The sequence below is a fragment of the Panthera onca genome, chromosome C1 (genome assembly GCF_046562875.1).
Source record: "Panthera onca isolate mPanOnc1 chromosome C1, mPanOnc1 haplotype 2, whole genome shotgun sequence".
Taxonomy (NCBI): Eukaryota; Metazoa; Chordata; class Mammalia; order Carnivora; family Felidae; genus Panthera; species Panthera onca.
The window spans coordinates 139435854-139453804 of NC_138346.1; the positions used below are offsets into that span (position 1 = coordinate 139435854).

At 34.8% G+C, this 17951-nt stretch overlaps 1 protein-coding gene across 6 annotated transcripts in view; it reads right to left on the reverse strand.

Moving 5' to 3' along the window:
* PTBP2 (polypyrimidine tract binding protein 2) overlaps window positions 1-17951 on the reverse strand; it is an 81637-nt gene that overhangs the window by 53620 nt on the left and 10066 nt on the right. For 5 of the 6 annotated variants that reach the window (XM_060621635.3, XM_060621634.3, XM_060621633.3 and 2 more), the window contains exon 3: window positions 287-362. In XM_060621635.3, coding sequence (XP_060477618.1) covers window positions 287-362 — 76 coding nt within the window. Of the gene's footprint in view, window positions 1-286; window positions 363-10090; window positions 10495-17951 lie in introns of those variants that run through there. The other variant, XM_060621638.3, reaches the window with a different exon arrangement.

The window sequence follows — 17951 nt, forward strand, 5'->3', positions numbered from 1 at the left end:
AACATGAAAGGAAAAGTTTATATTTTTGTGATTAAAGAAAGGGCAAAAACACTACTTCTCCACAAAAGTGACCAATTTTAGGTATTTTACTTGACACATATATACTCTAATAAAACTTCCTCTGTAGTGTTTCAACAGAAACATTTCTTTTTTCCAACAGGAACATTTAAAACATTTACCATAAATTATAAAAGGCTATTCTGGTAAAGCAGACTAAATATTAGTTTTAATATTCTGACCCATAAAATGGCAAATAATTAAACACTGTTAAGAGAGTAACACTTACCTGTAACCACCATGCTGCTCATATTAGAGTTTGGACTACTGAGAACACTGCCTGAGAGTAGTTCGTCAGATCCTCTCTAGAAAAAACAGAAACACATTAACATAAGTTATCTTTAAACTTAAAAATATTAATCCATCACTTATCTGTATTTTCCAAGTATTCGCTGAAAAACAAATGTCAGGTGTTACATACGCTATTGGCAGTATTTTAAAATATTTTAAAATTGTAACCACTAAAATAGAAAATTAACTTTCTTGTCAATCTCTCTCTTTTCCACAAAGCCAACAGGGCTTCCTTTCTTCCTTTCACCTAAGTATTGGCTCACTACCAATAATAAAAATGTTTCCAAGCTTTCTTTTTTTTCTTTTAATTTTTAAGAGCAGCTTTAGGTTTGCAAGAAAACTGAGAAGGCAGCCAACAGAGACTTCTATTTACTCCCTTCCCCCATACATACATAGCCTCCCTCATGATCAACAACTCCCACCACAGTGGTACAGTTTTTACCAAGGATCAACCTGCATGGACACATCATAATCACTGAAAGTCTGCAGTTTACCAGAGGGTATTGATGTTGTACATTCAGCAGGTTTGAACAAATGTGTTAGGATGTATTTCTATCATTATAATATCATATAGAGGATTTTCACTGACCTAAGAAATTCTCTGTGCTCTGCTTTATTCATCCTTCCCCAACCCCATCCCTGGTGATCACTTAAGTTTTTACGGTCTCTAGAGTTCTGCCTTTTCCAGGACGTTGTATAGTTAGAATCATACAGTATGTAGACTTCTCAGAATGGCTTCTTTCATTTAGTAACATGGATTTAAGGTTCCCCCTTATCTTTTCTTGGCTTGATAGGTCATTTTCTTTTACTTCTGAAAATTATCCCAGTGTCTAGACATACCACAAAGACTTTTGGATGCTCCCAAGTTTTGACTATAAGGCTGCTATAAATATCTGTGTGCAGGGTTTTGTGTGTACATTAAGTTTTCAACTCCTCTGGGTAAATACCAAGATGCACAATTGCTGCATTGTGTGGTAAGAGTACATTTAGTTTTATAAAACTGCCAAACTGTTTTTCAAAGTGATTATACCATTTTGCATTCCCACCAACAACATACGAAAATTCCTGTTGCTTCACATCCTCGTCAGCATTAAAGACTGTCAGTGCTCCACATTTTGGCAATTCTGATAGGTGTGTATCTTGTTTCAGTTCACATTTCCTCAATGACATATTTTGTGGAATATCTTTTCATATGCTTCTTTGCCATCTGTACGTCGTCTTTGGTGAAGTGACTATTACGGTCTTCGGTCCATTTTCTAATTGTTTTCCCACTGTTAAGTTCTAAGAGTTCTTGATCTGTTTTGTCCTTTATCAGATGTATCTTTTGCAAATGCCTTCTCCAGTCTGGGGCTTAGCTTCTAATTCTCTTGATACTGTCTTTTAAAGAGAAGTTTTTAATTTTAATGTGGTCCAGCATATCAATTATATTTTCATGGACTGTGTCGTTGGTGTTATATCTAAAAAGGCATCATCATACCCAAGATCATATAGGTTTTCTCCTATATTATCTTCTAAGAATTTTAGTTTTGCATTTTACATTTAGGTTTATGAGTTAATTTTTCAGAAGAGTGTTAACTGCGTCTGGATTCATTCTTTTGCAAGTAGATGTCCAATTATTCCAGCAGCATTTGTTAAAAACGCCATATTTGCTCCACTGTCTTGCCTTTGCTCTGTCATCAAAGATAAGCTGACTATGTTTACAGGGGGCTCTATACTAGGATCTCTATTCTGCTCCACTGACCTATTTGTCTATTCTTTCACCAAAACCACACTCTCTCAATTACGGTAGCTTCACAGTAAGTGCTGAAATTGGGCAGGATCAGTCCTCCGATTCTGTTCTTCTTCAATATTGTGTTGACTATTCTGGGGTCTTCTGCCTCTCCACAGAAACTTTAGAATCCGTTTGTTGATATCCATAAAATAACTTGCTGTAATTGGGACTAGGATTGCACTAAATCTGTACGTCAAGCTGGAAAGAACCGGTATCGTGACAATACTGAGTCTTACTATCCACAAACATGGAATATCTCTCCATTTATTTTGGTTTTTGGTTCATTAATCAGAGTTTTGCAGTTTTCCTCACATAGATCTTCTATATATTTTGTTAGATTTATACCTAGGTATTTCACTTTCTGCGGTTCTGTCAGTGATACTGTGTTTTTAATCTCAAATTGCACTTGTTCACCACTGATATATAGGAAAGCAGCCGATGTTTGTATATGAACCTTGAATCCTGCAACAGTGCAATTATTGCTTCTTAGTTCTAGATTTTTTTCAGTTCTTTCAGATTTTCTACATATACCATGTCATCTGTGAACAACGATTTTATCTCTTCTTTCTTGATCTGTGTACCTTTTCTCTTTTCTTGCCCTACCACATTAGCAAAAGCTTCCAATAGGATGTTGAAAGGAAGTGATGAGATGGAATGTCCTTTCCTTGTACCTAATCTTAGAAAGTGTTGAGTTTCTCACCATTAAGTACGATGTTACCTGTAGGTTTTTTATTTTTTGTAGATATTTTTCATCAAGTTGAGGAAGTTCTCATCTATTTCTAGCCTTTGTCATAAGTGGATGTTAGATTTGTCAAATGTGATTTTTCTTTTTTCAGTCTACTGATGTAATAGATTAACCTAGTTTTCATTGTTTTTACAAGTATGCAATATTGCATTAAGAAAAGGGGCTCTGTAGTTTAGTTTCCACCTACCAGCTATGTAACTAGTAAATAACTATCTTAGGTTTTAACTTCCTCATTTGTAATATGGAGAAAGTATTTACATTAAAATCCTTGGGATTAAATGCTGTAACACACAAACAGTGGTTACCAGTGTGCCTAGCCCACCGCAGCAGTGTTCACTATAATATTCTGAAGTGTCAACCAAGCACAGGGTCCATATATAACTGTTGACTAATCAATGAATGCTGATTATTATTAACAGTTGCCCAAGTTCTCAGAAAACACAGACTCCCATACTTTTCAAAAGTATACTTGACCTGTTTTCATGTATATATATATTATTACTTTTTAGATGTTTGCGGGAGTCATAATCCTTCCATACCAGTGGGGGTTCATAAGTAACTCTGGAGATAAGGGGTGAGGAATCTTAGGTCTTCTGAAGTATAAAAGCCTGTAATTCTGATGTGTGGTGTGCAGAACACTCTCCTTCCTACAACATATGTTCATTAATGAATTAATTTTTTTTTTAACATTCTATTTGTGGTCTTGTTTCTCCCTCAAATGATTTCACACATGCTGCTAAAATACAGTAGGTTTAACAGCCTTCATAACAGAGTCAGAATATAAAATTATTTGCAATTCTTGATATTTTTACCAAAATTACTGAAAATGTTTATAAACATTATTTTTTAAAAAAGTTATGGGGTGCCTGGGTGGCTCAGTCGGTTGAGCGTCCGACTTGGGCCCAGGTCATGATCTCACGGGCTGTGAGTTCAGGCTCCGCGTTGGGCTCCATGCTGACAGCTCAGAGCCTGGAGCCTGCTTCAGATTCTGTGTCTCCCTCTCTCTCTGCCCCTCCCCCGCTCATGCTTGCTCACACTCTGTCAAAAATAAACATTAAAAAAAATTTTTTTTTAAAGTTATGTTGGCCTTTCCACTGAATATAAAGCTTACCACTACTATGCCCAAAATAAGTGATTCTATAGTACCAGTAACATTAATGTTTCCACATTAACTTATAGGACAATTTTATTTGCTATATCTTGACACTGATGCTTAACTTGGAAAAGATATAAAATCAAATGACTCAACAGAATCGTGATTGATGGTTGTTCTACAATACTGGCTATGGAAACAAACTAAATTAGAACTTAAATTCGGAATAACAATCTCTACTAAAAATGCATATTTTTATAATTAATTCATCTAAGATGGATGTCAATTGATTTTAGATTCCGTTAAAAAAAGAAATGAAGTGTTAAGATACGCATTGACGTGCTTTTTAAAATCTGACCACAGAAACTTTTTCCTGTATAATGACCATTTCATGAGAAATTAGTATCCCACAAAAACAATCAGAAAAATGCTAACATGGAAAGATACAACTTATACGTCAAAGAAAACATAAGCGTAAACACATAGGATAAATAAAAGCACATTTAAATGACATTTTACAATCATTCCAGTATTTGAAATTTTTTAAATTTTATTATTAGATATTATGTTCATCATAATAGTACAATCCAAGTACCATTCGTCACTCCCAGGTGGAAGAGCTGCTGAAACTACCAGGAAGGCAAGCAATAACTGGAGGCTGAGGCTGACAAGAGTCCTGGGCTCTGCCAGGTTTCAGGACTAAGAACTGCCCAAAGACTTTCTTTTCTGGAGAAGAAGGAACCACGACAGAAAGTCATGGGGCAAGGATGCCAACATCAAGTTCCTGAGAAAAACTAGATTTTCAGAAAGGAAGGAACTCACTCACATGACTATTCCTGGTGTCCTTGACAAACCTCAGGTTGAGAATGATCAAAGGAAAAAAATGAAACAAGACAGCACAATTATACATCACCAAACCATGCAGACAAGAACAAAAGCTTAGGAAATAAGGAAGCCACAAGATGAAGCTGGCCTAGTGAATAACCTTTATGGTACAAACTGATACCATTTTAAGCCAGCAGGACTTTGGCTTATGAGAAATAAACTTGCCTATTTCTGCCACTATGTTCTGCATTTTATTACAGTAACTTAGCCTTCACCCTAACACATATTTACCCGTAATGTGAAGAAATGGCACTGCCATTTTTATTTAACTGGTTATCTCTATAAGGTCACAAAAATTGAAATTGGATCCCTATCTAATACAATACACAAAAAATAGTAATTTTCTGATGGGTTAGACAAATGTCAGAGGCATTAATTTAAAAATTTTGTAACGTATGAAGATACCTTTATGACCCTCAGGTCATGTAAGGACTTTTTAAGTTATAACACAAGAAAATGAACCGTGTGAGAAAATACTCCTACAGAGTAGCCACAAAATTTCTCTAAAAGAAACTGTATCCCAACAACAGATGAAAACATAAAAACTATTACTAGAGATGGCTTTAAAGATTTCCAACAATCAACAGCAAAGATATCAATAAGAACAAGGCAAAGATTCAAATGGTGGAAAAAGAACACATAAATAATTTTAATTATGATGGCAATGGGAACTCATGGCCATATTAAAACTCTATACACTAAAATTAACAGTTTTTATTCATCAAGACACAGTATTAAGTGAAAAGGAAATCTACAAACTAGGAAATGATATGAGTAACATAAATAACAGGAATCAATAGCAATACATAAAAAACTATAAAGTTGGTTAAATTCAAATTTTTATTAGGCAAAGACATAAATAGATATTTCATAAAATTTCACAAAAGAAACACTAATGACCATAAATATGTCGGGGGAAAATAAAGATGTAACGCCTCATTAATAATTAGGGAAATATAAAGAAAGACCAAAGAAATTATTACATACCAAGATGGCAAAAACCAAGGAATTTAACACTTGACCAAGTGCTGATGAGAATCTGAAACAGTAAGAACTCTTGTATACTACTGTTAACATTAACTGGAGCAAAACACCGACAAATAATCTGTACTACCTTATGAAGTTTAACACACTGTACATCCTAGCAATACTTGTCCTTAGATATGTACCCTCAAAAACTTTTGCACACATGAACCAAGTAGTACAAATATGTTCAGAGCAGCATTATTCTTAAAGTCAAAAACAGTAAATGACCCAGAGGAATTCCAACAAGAAAAGAGATAGATCAGGGTATTTTAACAGATGAATACTACATTGCAAAGAGTATTACATAACTATATACAAAAGCATGGCTAATAATTAAAAACACTGTCAAGGTAAAACACAAGTGAGAGAAACAGAAAACAGGCATACCATTTTCACAAAACTAAAAATATAAAACAATACATTTTTGTCATTTACATGACAAAATATGAAAAAGATAAAATAATTCTGGGCAGTCACTACTCATAGCAGGGTAACACATAAGCATATACAACAGCACTGAAAACATTCCATATTAATTAATTCCAAATATTTAGAAACTTCAAGTCCAAAATGATAGAAAACATAAAGTTCTCCACAGTCCAAAATTTGTCCTTAAATTCAATACAATTCCTTTCCAAAAATGTCTATATATCTACATTTTTAATATTCATACAAAACAATCACACCATACCTGCTGCTTAACACCATTCTCCTTTCATTTAATAAAACAGCTTAGAGATTTTTTAAAAAAAAGATCAACACTACTAATCTAGTTCATTTTATCAACAGCTTCGTAGCATTCTAGTATATTAGTATACTACGGTTTTTTAAATTCTCCAACTGATGTTTCAGTTATGTGCAATTCATCCTTGTATTTAAATACCTGTGAAAGTCTCAAAAGCAGATCATAATCTATGTAATGAGTAACTCAATAAATTCCATAAAGAACAAATTGTGCAAACCATATTTGCTCAAACAGAATATTTTGAGGGGAAAAAAATTGAACAAAATTCAATTGTTTTACCTTTTTTTTTTCTTTTAATAGAGAGAGATACAGTGGGTAAGGGGCAGAAAGAGGCTCGATCTCCCGACCCTGAGATCATGACCTGAGCTGAAATCAAAGAGTCAAACACTTAACCAGCTGAGCTACCCAGGCAGCACTCTGAAAATTCAATGTTTTAATCAGATGAAATTTTGAAATAATTCCTATATAACTTGGATCAAAATGAGAATATAAACTTCAAATGCAGACTATTATAAAATTTTAGAAAGACTAGTTACCCCATTTAAAAAACTGGGCAAAAGATTAATATGAAAAGCTGTTTAACCCTGATCATAGAACAAAACAAATTCAAATTAATACTACATTTAGGTGCCACCTCATCTATCAGACTGGCAAAACCCCAATCACTGAACAATATACTCTATTCAACAAGCTATCGGGAATGGAGGCACTCATATATTTTCTATACAGCAGTACAAAAAAAAAAAAAAAAAAAAAGACAAAAATTTCCCTGTACAGCCATGGAGTGATCTCCAGGATAAACTTATCATTAAAAAGGAAGTTGTAGCTGTTATAACCTGTATACACTGTCACTCTCTCTAGGGTGATGGGAAGGAGAATGTAGGAAGCAATTCACATTTGTTTACATTACACAAAAGAAGGATAAGCCAAAAATTGATGAAAATGACACCTATAATGGGATAGACAAAGCAAAGGAGAGTGGACAGGAAGTATTAACCAGACTTCTATAAATGTAGTTTATTTTACTTTTGATTTGGGAAAATTTAGCCAAAAATGTTAGGGGGGAAAAAATCCCTAAAAATCAAAACCAAATGAAAACATGAAACCTATCAGCTTGGTAGTAGAACCACACACAGAATTCTTTCAATAAACTTTGATATTCTGTTTTTATACTATAAGGACAAAAATAACTGCAAAGAAACATTAAACTGTATTCAGTAATTATAATGTCAGTGTAATACTGATGTTCCTTTTTAACTAACTAGTGTATATATATGTACATATGTTACAATTTTAATATTAGCAAGCAAAATTATTCAATTTATACAAGAGGTAGAAATATAAAATCAGAAAAGTAAAAACTGTAAAGTTATATTGGAAATAACAAATGAGCTCACAATATTATGTCTCCAAATTATTTGCTAGCTCTGTTCACTAAAAGGGCTTTGAATGACCACCTAACAGCAATTAGCACCTTTGCACCCACATTACTGTGGTCTCTTAAGGACCACTACTCACCCAAAGAAACCAGGATTTTTTTTAAAGAAATGGCTAAGATCTAGAACAAGAAATGATACTTCAAGCAAGTAAGTATCAAAGCTACTGGTGTTATAAGCTCTCAACAGCTCAAAATGAAAAATTAAAGACTTCTTAAAGAATGATCATTGCAATAAGACTGGGAAATAAATGTAGAAGCCTGTTTTCTTATAAAAAGGGAATTCCAGTATGACAAAATACTGACGTAAAAAGTTAACAGAAAAATCTAAAATAGGCGGGGGCAGGGGGAGGAGTGGATCACCATTTTTGCAATACCCAACGAAACTGCAATTATTAACTAATAAAATCAAGAAGGTATGAAAGGATAATGGGAGCACTCTATACTGGATACATCATGCTAACCAAACCTGAACCTCCTGATAAATGTTAACGTCACAAAAAGATAATGAGATATGTTCCTCCTGGTGTGATACAACAGGAAAAACACACAGTGCATCTACAAAATATTCCTGCTAAAAATTAAACCTGAATCTGATCAAGCCTCACCTCAGGAAACAGGACATGAGGAACATGTAAAACAATGACATGGAAGTATAATCACCAAAATCAACAAAGTGGAAAACCGTACAGAATAGATGACCCGGTTTCTCTAATAAGCAATAAAAGAAAAAGCAATAAAGGGAATGGAAGGTAAACTGATTCATAGTTATCTTTATAGAGACTTAAAAGACGTTAACCAAATCAGCATACTGACTTTCCTTGGAATCTGATTTGAAAGAGAAAAAAACACATTTTTTTTTTAATGTTTATTTATTCAGAGAGACAGCACAAGCAGGAAAGGGGCAGAGAGAGCGAGGGAGACACAGAATCTGAAGCAGGTTCTAGGTTCTGAGCTGTCTGCGCAGAGCCTGACACGGAGCTCAAACCCACAAACTGTGCGATCATGACCTGAGCCAAAGTCAGACACTTAACTGACTGAGCCACCCAGGCGCCAAGACATTTCTGAGGCAAATGGAAAATTCTTACTGCTAGAAATTAGATATTAAGAAATTATTTTAAATTTTATTAAGGTATAATAATGGTATCAATATCATCCTTAGGAGATTATTATGTTAGAGACACACAATAAAGTATTGAGTGAGGACATGAAATGATCTCTGAGATTTACTTTAATATTATCCAACAGGAAGGATTTGTGTATTATTGTACCATTACCATTCACACTCCTTTTTATGTATCTTGAAAGTTTAATAATGAAGTTTTAAAAAAATTTAAAAAGGGAAAAAAAATTGACACAAATAAATGAAAAGACATTCTGTGCTCCTGGTTTGGAAAAAAATCAGTATCATTAAAATGTTCATACTACCCAAAGCAATCTACAAAATTCAATGCAATCCCTATCAAAATTCCAACAGCATTTTTCACAGAAATAGAACACACAATCCTACTATTTGTACGGAACCACAAAGGACCCTGAAGAGTTAAAGCAATCTTGATAAAGAAGAACAAAGCTGAAGGCATCACACTCCCTAATTTCAAACTAGTAATCAAAACACGATGGTACTGGCATAAAAACTAGATACATAGATCAATAGAAAAGAAATGCAACCATACATACATATACATACACACACACACACACACACACATATATATGGTCAATTAATTTATGACAAAGGAGGCAAAAATATACAATGGGGAAACAGTCTCTTCAATAAATGGTGCTGGGAAAACTGAACAGCCACATATAAAAAGAATGAAACTAGACTACTATCTCAAACTATACACAAAAACTAACTCAAAATGAATTAAATACTTGAATATAAAATCTGAAAGCATAAAACTCAAAGAAAACATAGGTGCTAAGCTCTTTAACAAGGGTCTAGGCAATGATATTTTGGATTTGACACCAAAGGCAACCTGAGGACCTACAGAATGGGAGAAAATATTTTCAAGTCATATACAGTTGTCCCCTCTTACCTATAATTTCAGTTACTCATGGCCAACCATAGCCTGGAAGTAGATGATCCTTCTTCTGAGGTATTGTCAGAAGGTCAAGAGCATCCTAATCCTACATCACAATGCACCTATGTCATTCACCTCACTTCATCTCCTTGCATAGCCATTATTTCATCACAAGGGTGAGTACAGTACAATAAGACAGTCTGAGAAAAAAAATTTTTTAATGTTTATTTAGTTTAGAGACAGAGAGAGCACGCACGCAGAGAAGGGGCAAAGAGAGGAGACACAGAATCTGAAGCAGGTTCCAGGCTCTGAGCTGTCAACACAGAGCCTGACATAGGGCTTGAAATCATGAACCGTGAGATCATGACCTGAGCCAAAATCGTATGCTCAACAGACTGAGCGCCCCCTGAATCCATTTTTAAACAAGAAAGTCAATGAGTTCAGGATCTCAAGTGGACTAAAAGACAATAAAATAAATCTCATGTGAGGCAGAAAAATAAGGATAAAAGCACAGATTAATCAATTACAGAAACAAAAAAAAAAAATAAGAAAAGCTGATTCTTTTTACAGACCAGTAAAATAAGGTCTCTGACAAGAGAAATAAACAGAATACAAATTATCAAAATTAGCAAAAAGGAATTTAAAAATGCTATAGAATTCGGAGATATCTGAAGCCCAGTAAAATATAATTGTCTAAGAAAGCAGTAAATAAACTAGTAACTTTGGAAGAAATTGAACCATTTATCAAAGACGTATCCCTCTTTCCTCACCCTTTATATATAAGCTGCATAAAATCTTTGTAATATATAGAGGAAATGATGGGAAGTATATACAGTGCTGATTAACTTCGGTAAAATCACTGGTGATTTAATTTACTTTCCTTTTTGGCTAATGCATTAAGCATAACCTCTATAATTGCAGAAAATATTATGGGGAAGAAAGAGATAAATTTTTCAAATGTTAGTTTCCTACCTTTGAGCTCAAGCACTGCCATCTTATTTTATTGATAATGTAAATATAATATTACAATTATCCTATAAACTTCTTTAAATGTTTGAGAGACAGAGGGAGAGCATGCATGGGAGCAGGGGAGGGGCAGAAAGAGAATCCCAAGCACGCTGTGCAGTCAGTGCAGAGCCTGGCACAGGGCTCCATCTCACGAACCATGAGATCATGACCTGAGCCGAATCAAGAGTCAGATGCTCAACCAACTGAACCAGTAGAGCTCCCCAAACTTAGTGCAATTTAATCAAAACCAAAAAGTCTTCATGGAACTCAGCCGACTGATCTTAAAATACACATGGTAAAGAAAGTGCCAAGACAATTTTGAAGAACAAAGTTGTGAAATTCACTCTACAAGGTTCCAAGACTTACTGTGACGCTACACTAAATTAAGACACTGTGGTACTGGTACAGGATAGACAAACAATGAAACAGAACAGATAGCCCAGAAACAGTTCCATCCATCTATGGAAATCTGACAGCTGACACTGCAGATCAGTGGGGAAAAAACATGAACTATTCAATTAAGTTGGTACTAAATGGGTTATTCATAAGGGGGGAAAAATCATTAAACTTTATCATAAAGTTAAATTCCAGGTAGACTGAGGCCCTAAATGTGAAAACCAAAACTTCAAAACTTTCATGATAAAAACCACTATATATAAGATCTTGAGTTAAAGAAAAATTTCTTAGAACTAAAACATAAATGTGACATTAAAATTTCCAAATTCTATTCAATGAAAAAAAAAAAACCACAAGCCACAGACAGGAGTTAATGTACATAAGTAACATGGCTTTAGGACCCATAATGTATAAAACTCCTAGGAAACAATTTAAAAAAGGATAAAAACTACATTAAAAAGAAAATGGATAGACTCTATCCATGAACAGGTATTTAACAAGAACGGCCTATAAATAAGAAAATGTATCCATTCTCAGGGAATTCAAACTAAAACAAGAGATCTATTCACATGTTCCTCAGTCTGACAATTAAAAATTCCAACAATGCCAATTATCAGAGAAGACGTACAGAAACAAGAATTCTCATACACTGCTAGTAAAGTATAAATTAGCACAACCATTTAGGAATGCAACATGTCAATATCAACTTGCAAATAGACACACAATATAATCCAGCAATTCCACTTCCAGAGAAACCTGAATAGTGGCATTTATTAATGCACGCACAAGAATACTCACAGCAGTAATTTATAACAGGAAAAAATTAGAAACAACCTCAATATTTGTCAGTAGGGTAAGGTACATTCACATAATCATATACCATATGGCAATGAAAATGAATTAGAGCCACATGTAAACCTGGGTTAAAAAAAACAAAAACGGGGACCTGGGTGGCTCAGTTGGTTAAGCGTCTGACTTTGGCTCAGGTCATGACCTATCTCACAGTCAGAGTTCGAGCCCTGCATCAGGTTCTGTGCTGACAGCTCAGAGCCTGCAGCCTGCTTCAGATTCTGTTTCTCCCTCTCTCTCTGCCCCTCCCCTGTTTGTGCTCTCTCAAAAGTAAACAAACGTTAAAAAATTAAAAAATAATAACATTGAACAAAAAGAACAAGTTAGAGAATACAAGCAGCATGTGGCACATATACATAGTTTAAACATGTAAAACAAAACCATATATTGCTTATGACACAAAACATAAATAACACACACAGGGAAAGTACAGACATTCACAGGAATGGCAAACACCAAATTCAAGATAGTGGTTACCTGGGGTGGAAGTGGAGGGAAATACAGGATGCAATGAACTGAATGTTAATGACCACCAAAATTCATACATTCAAATTGTAATTCCCAATGTGATGGTATTTGAAAATGGAGACTTTGGGAGATAATTAGGGTTAAATTAAGTCCAACTCCATACCTTCAAAATTCTACATTTAAAGGCTGAAAGGAACCCTCCAATGAACCTTTCCTAACACCATTAAAATGAGTTCACTTTGTGACCTTTTTTACTTTTTTCCCCCCTGAATTCTTTTGGATTAGATGTCTTTAATTTTAGTTGCCCCAATTCTCCAATTATTTTAGAAGTTATATATTCTATCCCTATGTTTACTGTGTTGACCCTTACAATTTTAAAATATAAATTTATCTGATTCACTTTAGTCTTAAAATTTCCACCCTCCAGACTGGTACAGTCCAAAAGAAATGTAAGATGAGCATATAGGATGATCTTATAATGTAAGACGATCTTTTAAATGTTCTAATAACCATATTTTTAAAAGACAAAAAAAGAACACAATTTTATTGAACACAAAATAATATCAACATGTAATAAATATAAAATTACATTTTTTTTTATCATACTAAGTCTTGGACGTTTATGTACATTTTACAACTGGAGATCAATTTAGACTAGCCATATGTCAAGTGCTCAATGACTACGTATGACGAGTGGCTATTATAATGGACACCATAGCTCAAAACAATATTAGAAGCATCAGAACTTAAACATCAGTTACTCAACTACTCTCTTACACGTTGTTATAATATTTTTAGTTCAACTTTTTAAACCCCAAATCAAACAATCACTGCTATCACTTTCTCATACTGTCAATAATTATATTTACCCACAGGCCTACCAACTTCTTGGTTAACCTTACTTTTCCTACCCCAAACCTCCTTTCTGGAGTCATCAGCTTTCTTCCTACAGCATAAACTCTAGAAATTCTTCAGTGAGTCTGTTGATAAATTTCCTCAATTGCCTTTTTTGGGGGAGGGTGAAGGGAAAAGGGGTTTCTGAAATGACTATTTTGTTCTTCTCTTTAAGTGATAATTTAGCAGACTACAAAATAACAGGTAGGTACTTATTTTCATTCAACACCTTGAAGATACTATTTCACCATCTTCTGGATCCCCATGTTGCTGAAGAAGCATATTGTATCTTTACAGTTGTTACTCCTTCTTGGGAAATCTGGTTTTTCCATGGCTGCTTTAAAGCTCTTCCGTGTGTCTAATGGCTTGCTCTTTCACTGTGACGTGGCTAGGTTTTCTTGTGCTTCCTAAATCTAAGAATTCATGAAGCTCATCAATTTTGGTAAATTAGGAGGTTTTTAAACTTTCATATTCCACTTCCCTGCAATCTTTAACTTTCACTTTCTGGTAGTCTAGACAATTTGTTAGAATTTCTCTTCCTTTCCTCTTTTAACCTCTGCTTTTTTGTTGCTCTGTGTTAAATTCTGAGTAATTTTTATGTTTTAATTTACTAATTCTCTCTGTAGGGTTATCTGCCCAGCTATTTTTAACCTGGACTCAAAGCTCTCTTAAAAACTTATGTACAGGGGCGCCTGGGTGGCTCAGTCAGTTAAGCATCCGACTTCGGCTCAGGTCACGATCTCGCAGTCTGTGGGTTCGAGCCCCGCGTCAGGCTCTGTGCTGACAGCTCAGAGCCTGGAGCCTGTTTCAGATTCTGTGTCCCTCTTCCTCTGGCCCTCCCCTGTTCATGCTCTCTCTCTCTCTCTCTCTCAAAAATAAATAAATGTTAAAAAAAAAAAACAAAAAAAAACTTATGTACACTTGAGGGGGTACCTGGCTGGCTCAGCTTGGAAAAGCATGCGACTCCTTTGATTTTGGGGTCTTGAGATTACTAAAGATTATTTGAGATTACAGAGATTACTAAAAAAAAATTAGTAAGCTATTGAAAAAACTTATGTACACCTGAAACTAATACTATGTATGTCAACTATACTTCAATAAAAAATTTAATTTGGGGGCACCAGTGTGGTTCAGTCAGTTAAGCATTTGACTTCAGCTCAGATAATGATCTTGTGGCTCATGAGTTTGAGCCCCGCATCAGAGACTCTGCTGTCAGCGGGGAGCTGGCTTCAGATCCTAGTCTCCCTCTCTCTCTGCCCCTCCCCTACCTGGCACATGTGTGCATACACTCTCTCTCAAAAATAAATAAACTTTTTAAAAATTTTAATTTTTAAAGAAAAAATTTTATCTCTAATAGCCAGTTAAAAAAGTTCGTATTTGGGAGTCCACTGTGGTGCTCCTCCCAAATCAGGTGTACAGAGTAAAGAGCTACAGTAACAACCATGATCCTCATTTGAGCACTTATGTGCCATTCTGTGCTAAATCTTACATGTTATTTCATTTAATCTCCAAAACAACTTTTGAGGTAAGTCCTATTAAGACCATTTAAAAATCTGTTAAACTAAAGCTCAGAGATTACCTTCAATGTTATAGAGAGGCCATACTCTAGCCTGCTAGCAAATTCTAAATCACATGCTCTTGACAAGACCTCCACTAAAAAATTCTTGTCTACCATCAATAACTACAATTTAAGTTGAACTTTAATACTGTCTTTCCATCATATAAATTTTAAGTGAACTTTAAGATACATTTCTTTTACATATCCTTTAAGAATACTGATAACAGATGTCTACTGAACTATGCTGAGCAGACAATGATGAACACAAAAAAGGTGAAAGAAGTTATTATAAGAAATATTATTGGGAATAACATTACAGACACACACAAAAATCAAATATATGTCTTCTAATGTAAAAACATACCACCACTTATAAAATATTACCAAAAACAAACAAAAAAAATATGACAGTCTCTAGATCCAACACCAATTGACAGATACATGAACATTTTAAATTATAACATCAGAACACAATTAGTAGATGCAGACTCGGGGGGCAATTCTGTGGAATCAACAAGTATTCTTCAAAAATAAAATGCAATGAGACGCCTGGGTGGCTTAGCTGGTTAAGCATCCGACTTCATCTCAGGTCATGAGCTTACTGCCTGTGATTTCCAGCCCCGCATCAGGCTCTGTGCATGGCTCTGTGCTGATAGTTCAGAGCCTGAAGCCTGATTCAGATTCTTTGTCCCTCCCCTGCTCCCTCTCTCTGTCTCTCTCTCTCTCAAAAATAAAATGAAACATGAAAAAAAATGTTTAATAAAATGCAATGTTAAAAAAAAACTTCACGAGTGAAAGGATAACATGCAGATTAAAAAAAAAACTAAAAAAAGGCTTATCAACCTATTGAATTTGCTCATCTTGTTTCATCCTGATCTCTCCTTCTCACCAAAAAAAACCAAAACAAAACAAAACAAAAAACCCCTGTAACAAATACTTTGACCTTTATGAGACAATTAAAATGTTTTTTTATTCAATTTTCTTTTTATGTTTTTATTTAGTTTTTGAGAGAGAGACACAGAGCACAAGAGGTGGAGGGGCAGAGAGAGGGGGATCCACAAAATCAGAAGCAGACCTCAGGCTCTGAGCTGTCAGCACAGAACCGGACACAGGACTCGAACTCAAAAGACCATGAGATCATGACCTAAGCTAAAGTCGGATGCTCAACTGACTGAGCCACCCAGACGCCCCCAAATTAAAAATTTTAACATTAATTTGGCACTTGATAACATTAAGGAATGTTTTTTTTTCTGTCCTAACAGTATTGTGGTTATATCAAAAAAAAAAAAAAAAAATCTTATCTTTATGAGACACACCAAAACATTACAAGTAAAATACTGTATCTGCTACTCATCTCAAAATAACATAGGAGAGGGGCGCCTGGGAGGCTCAGTCAGTTAAGCATCCGACTTCGGCTCAGGTCATGATCTCGCAGTTCGTGAGTTCGAGCCCCACATCGGGCTCTGTGCGGACAGCTCAGAGCCTGGAGCCTGTTTCAGTTTCTGTGTCCCCCTTTCTCTCCGCCCCACCCCTGCTTGTGCTCTTTCTCTCTGTCTTTCAAAAATGAATAAACATAAAAAAAAATTTTTTTTTTAAATAACATAGAAAAGTACAGTGAATATCACAAATTCTAGCAATGGTTTATTGATGATTATTGGGACTAAGTGACAAATAGTGGTTCATAACTATCAGGTCTTTTTCTATGTTCAAATTTCACAATAGGTATAAAAAATCATTGTTCAAAAACACATCTTTCATGATAAGTTTCTGTGATACCTTTACCACTTCTAAAGTAAAAATATTACTTAACCACCTTAAGCCCCTAATGCAGTATGTCCAAAACTAAATATTACACTTTAGCAACACAAATAGACCACATAAGAGTTTATATTTTAAATTTATAGAGATTCATGATTCTAATTTATAGCACCCCACGTAATACCAAAGCCAGTCTTTTTGGAGTTAATTCTCCAAATTCTAACAAGAGGATAATAATGAGCTACTTTTTATGTATGGGAACTTACCAGTATTTACAGAATAGTGCCTACCAGATCAAGTACAGATTTCATAACCTGCACTTGAGACCTTCTACAACCTATATGCCATCTTTCTCTCAAATTCATATACAAATCTACTGACACAAAAACTATTCAGTGGTTCTCAATTTGTGCCAGCCCATTATCACAACTCTGGCCATGTCATTCCCTCACCATACACTACTCACCTCCTCTCCCCAACTATTTTTAATGTATAGGTCACAACTCACTACTTTCGTGAGGTCTACTCTGATCCTACCAAACCAGACTAATCTTTTATAACAGTCATAGGCACTTGCTTAAACCTTGTGTTATCTCTTTAACCAGATGAGGTCCTAGAAGACACAGCTCTTTTGGATCTCCAGCAAATAGGAAGAATGTTATGAAATAAAATTGATGTTTATCTTTTCACTGATAAGTGGCTTGAGATGATAAGCATACTGAAGCCAGACCCATTAGGAGTTATTAAATATTTAGTGTGTATGTACTACTTAACACATACTACTGATGATGGAAGAACAATAAAACAAATAAGGTCCCTACCTCTACCCTCAAAGAGCACATATTCTCAGTGTTTCTGAACTGCCAGTTAACAGTGTTGGCATTTTGTAGACACACTATAAATGTCTGCAACTTGCAATTCAAATATAAACACCTAAGCATGCAT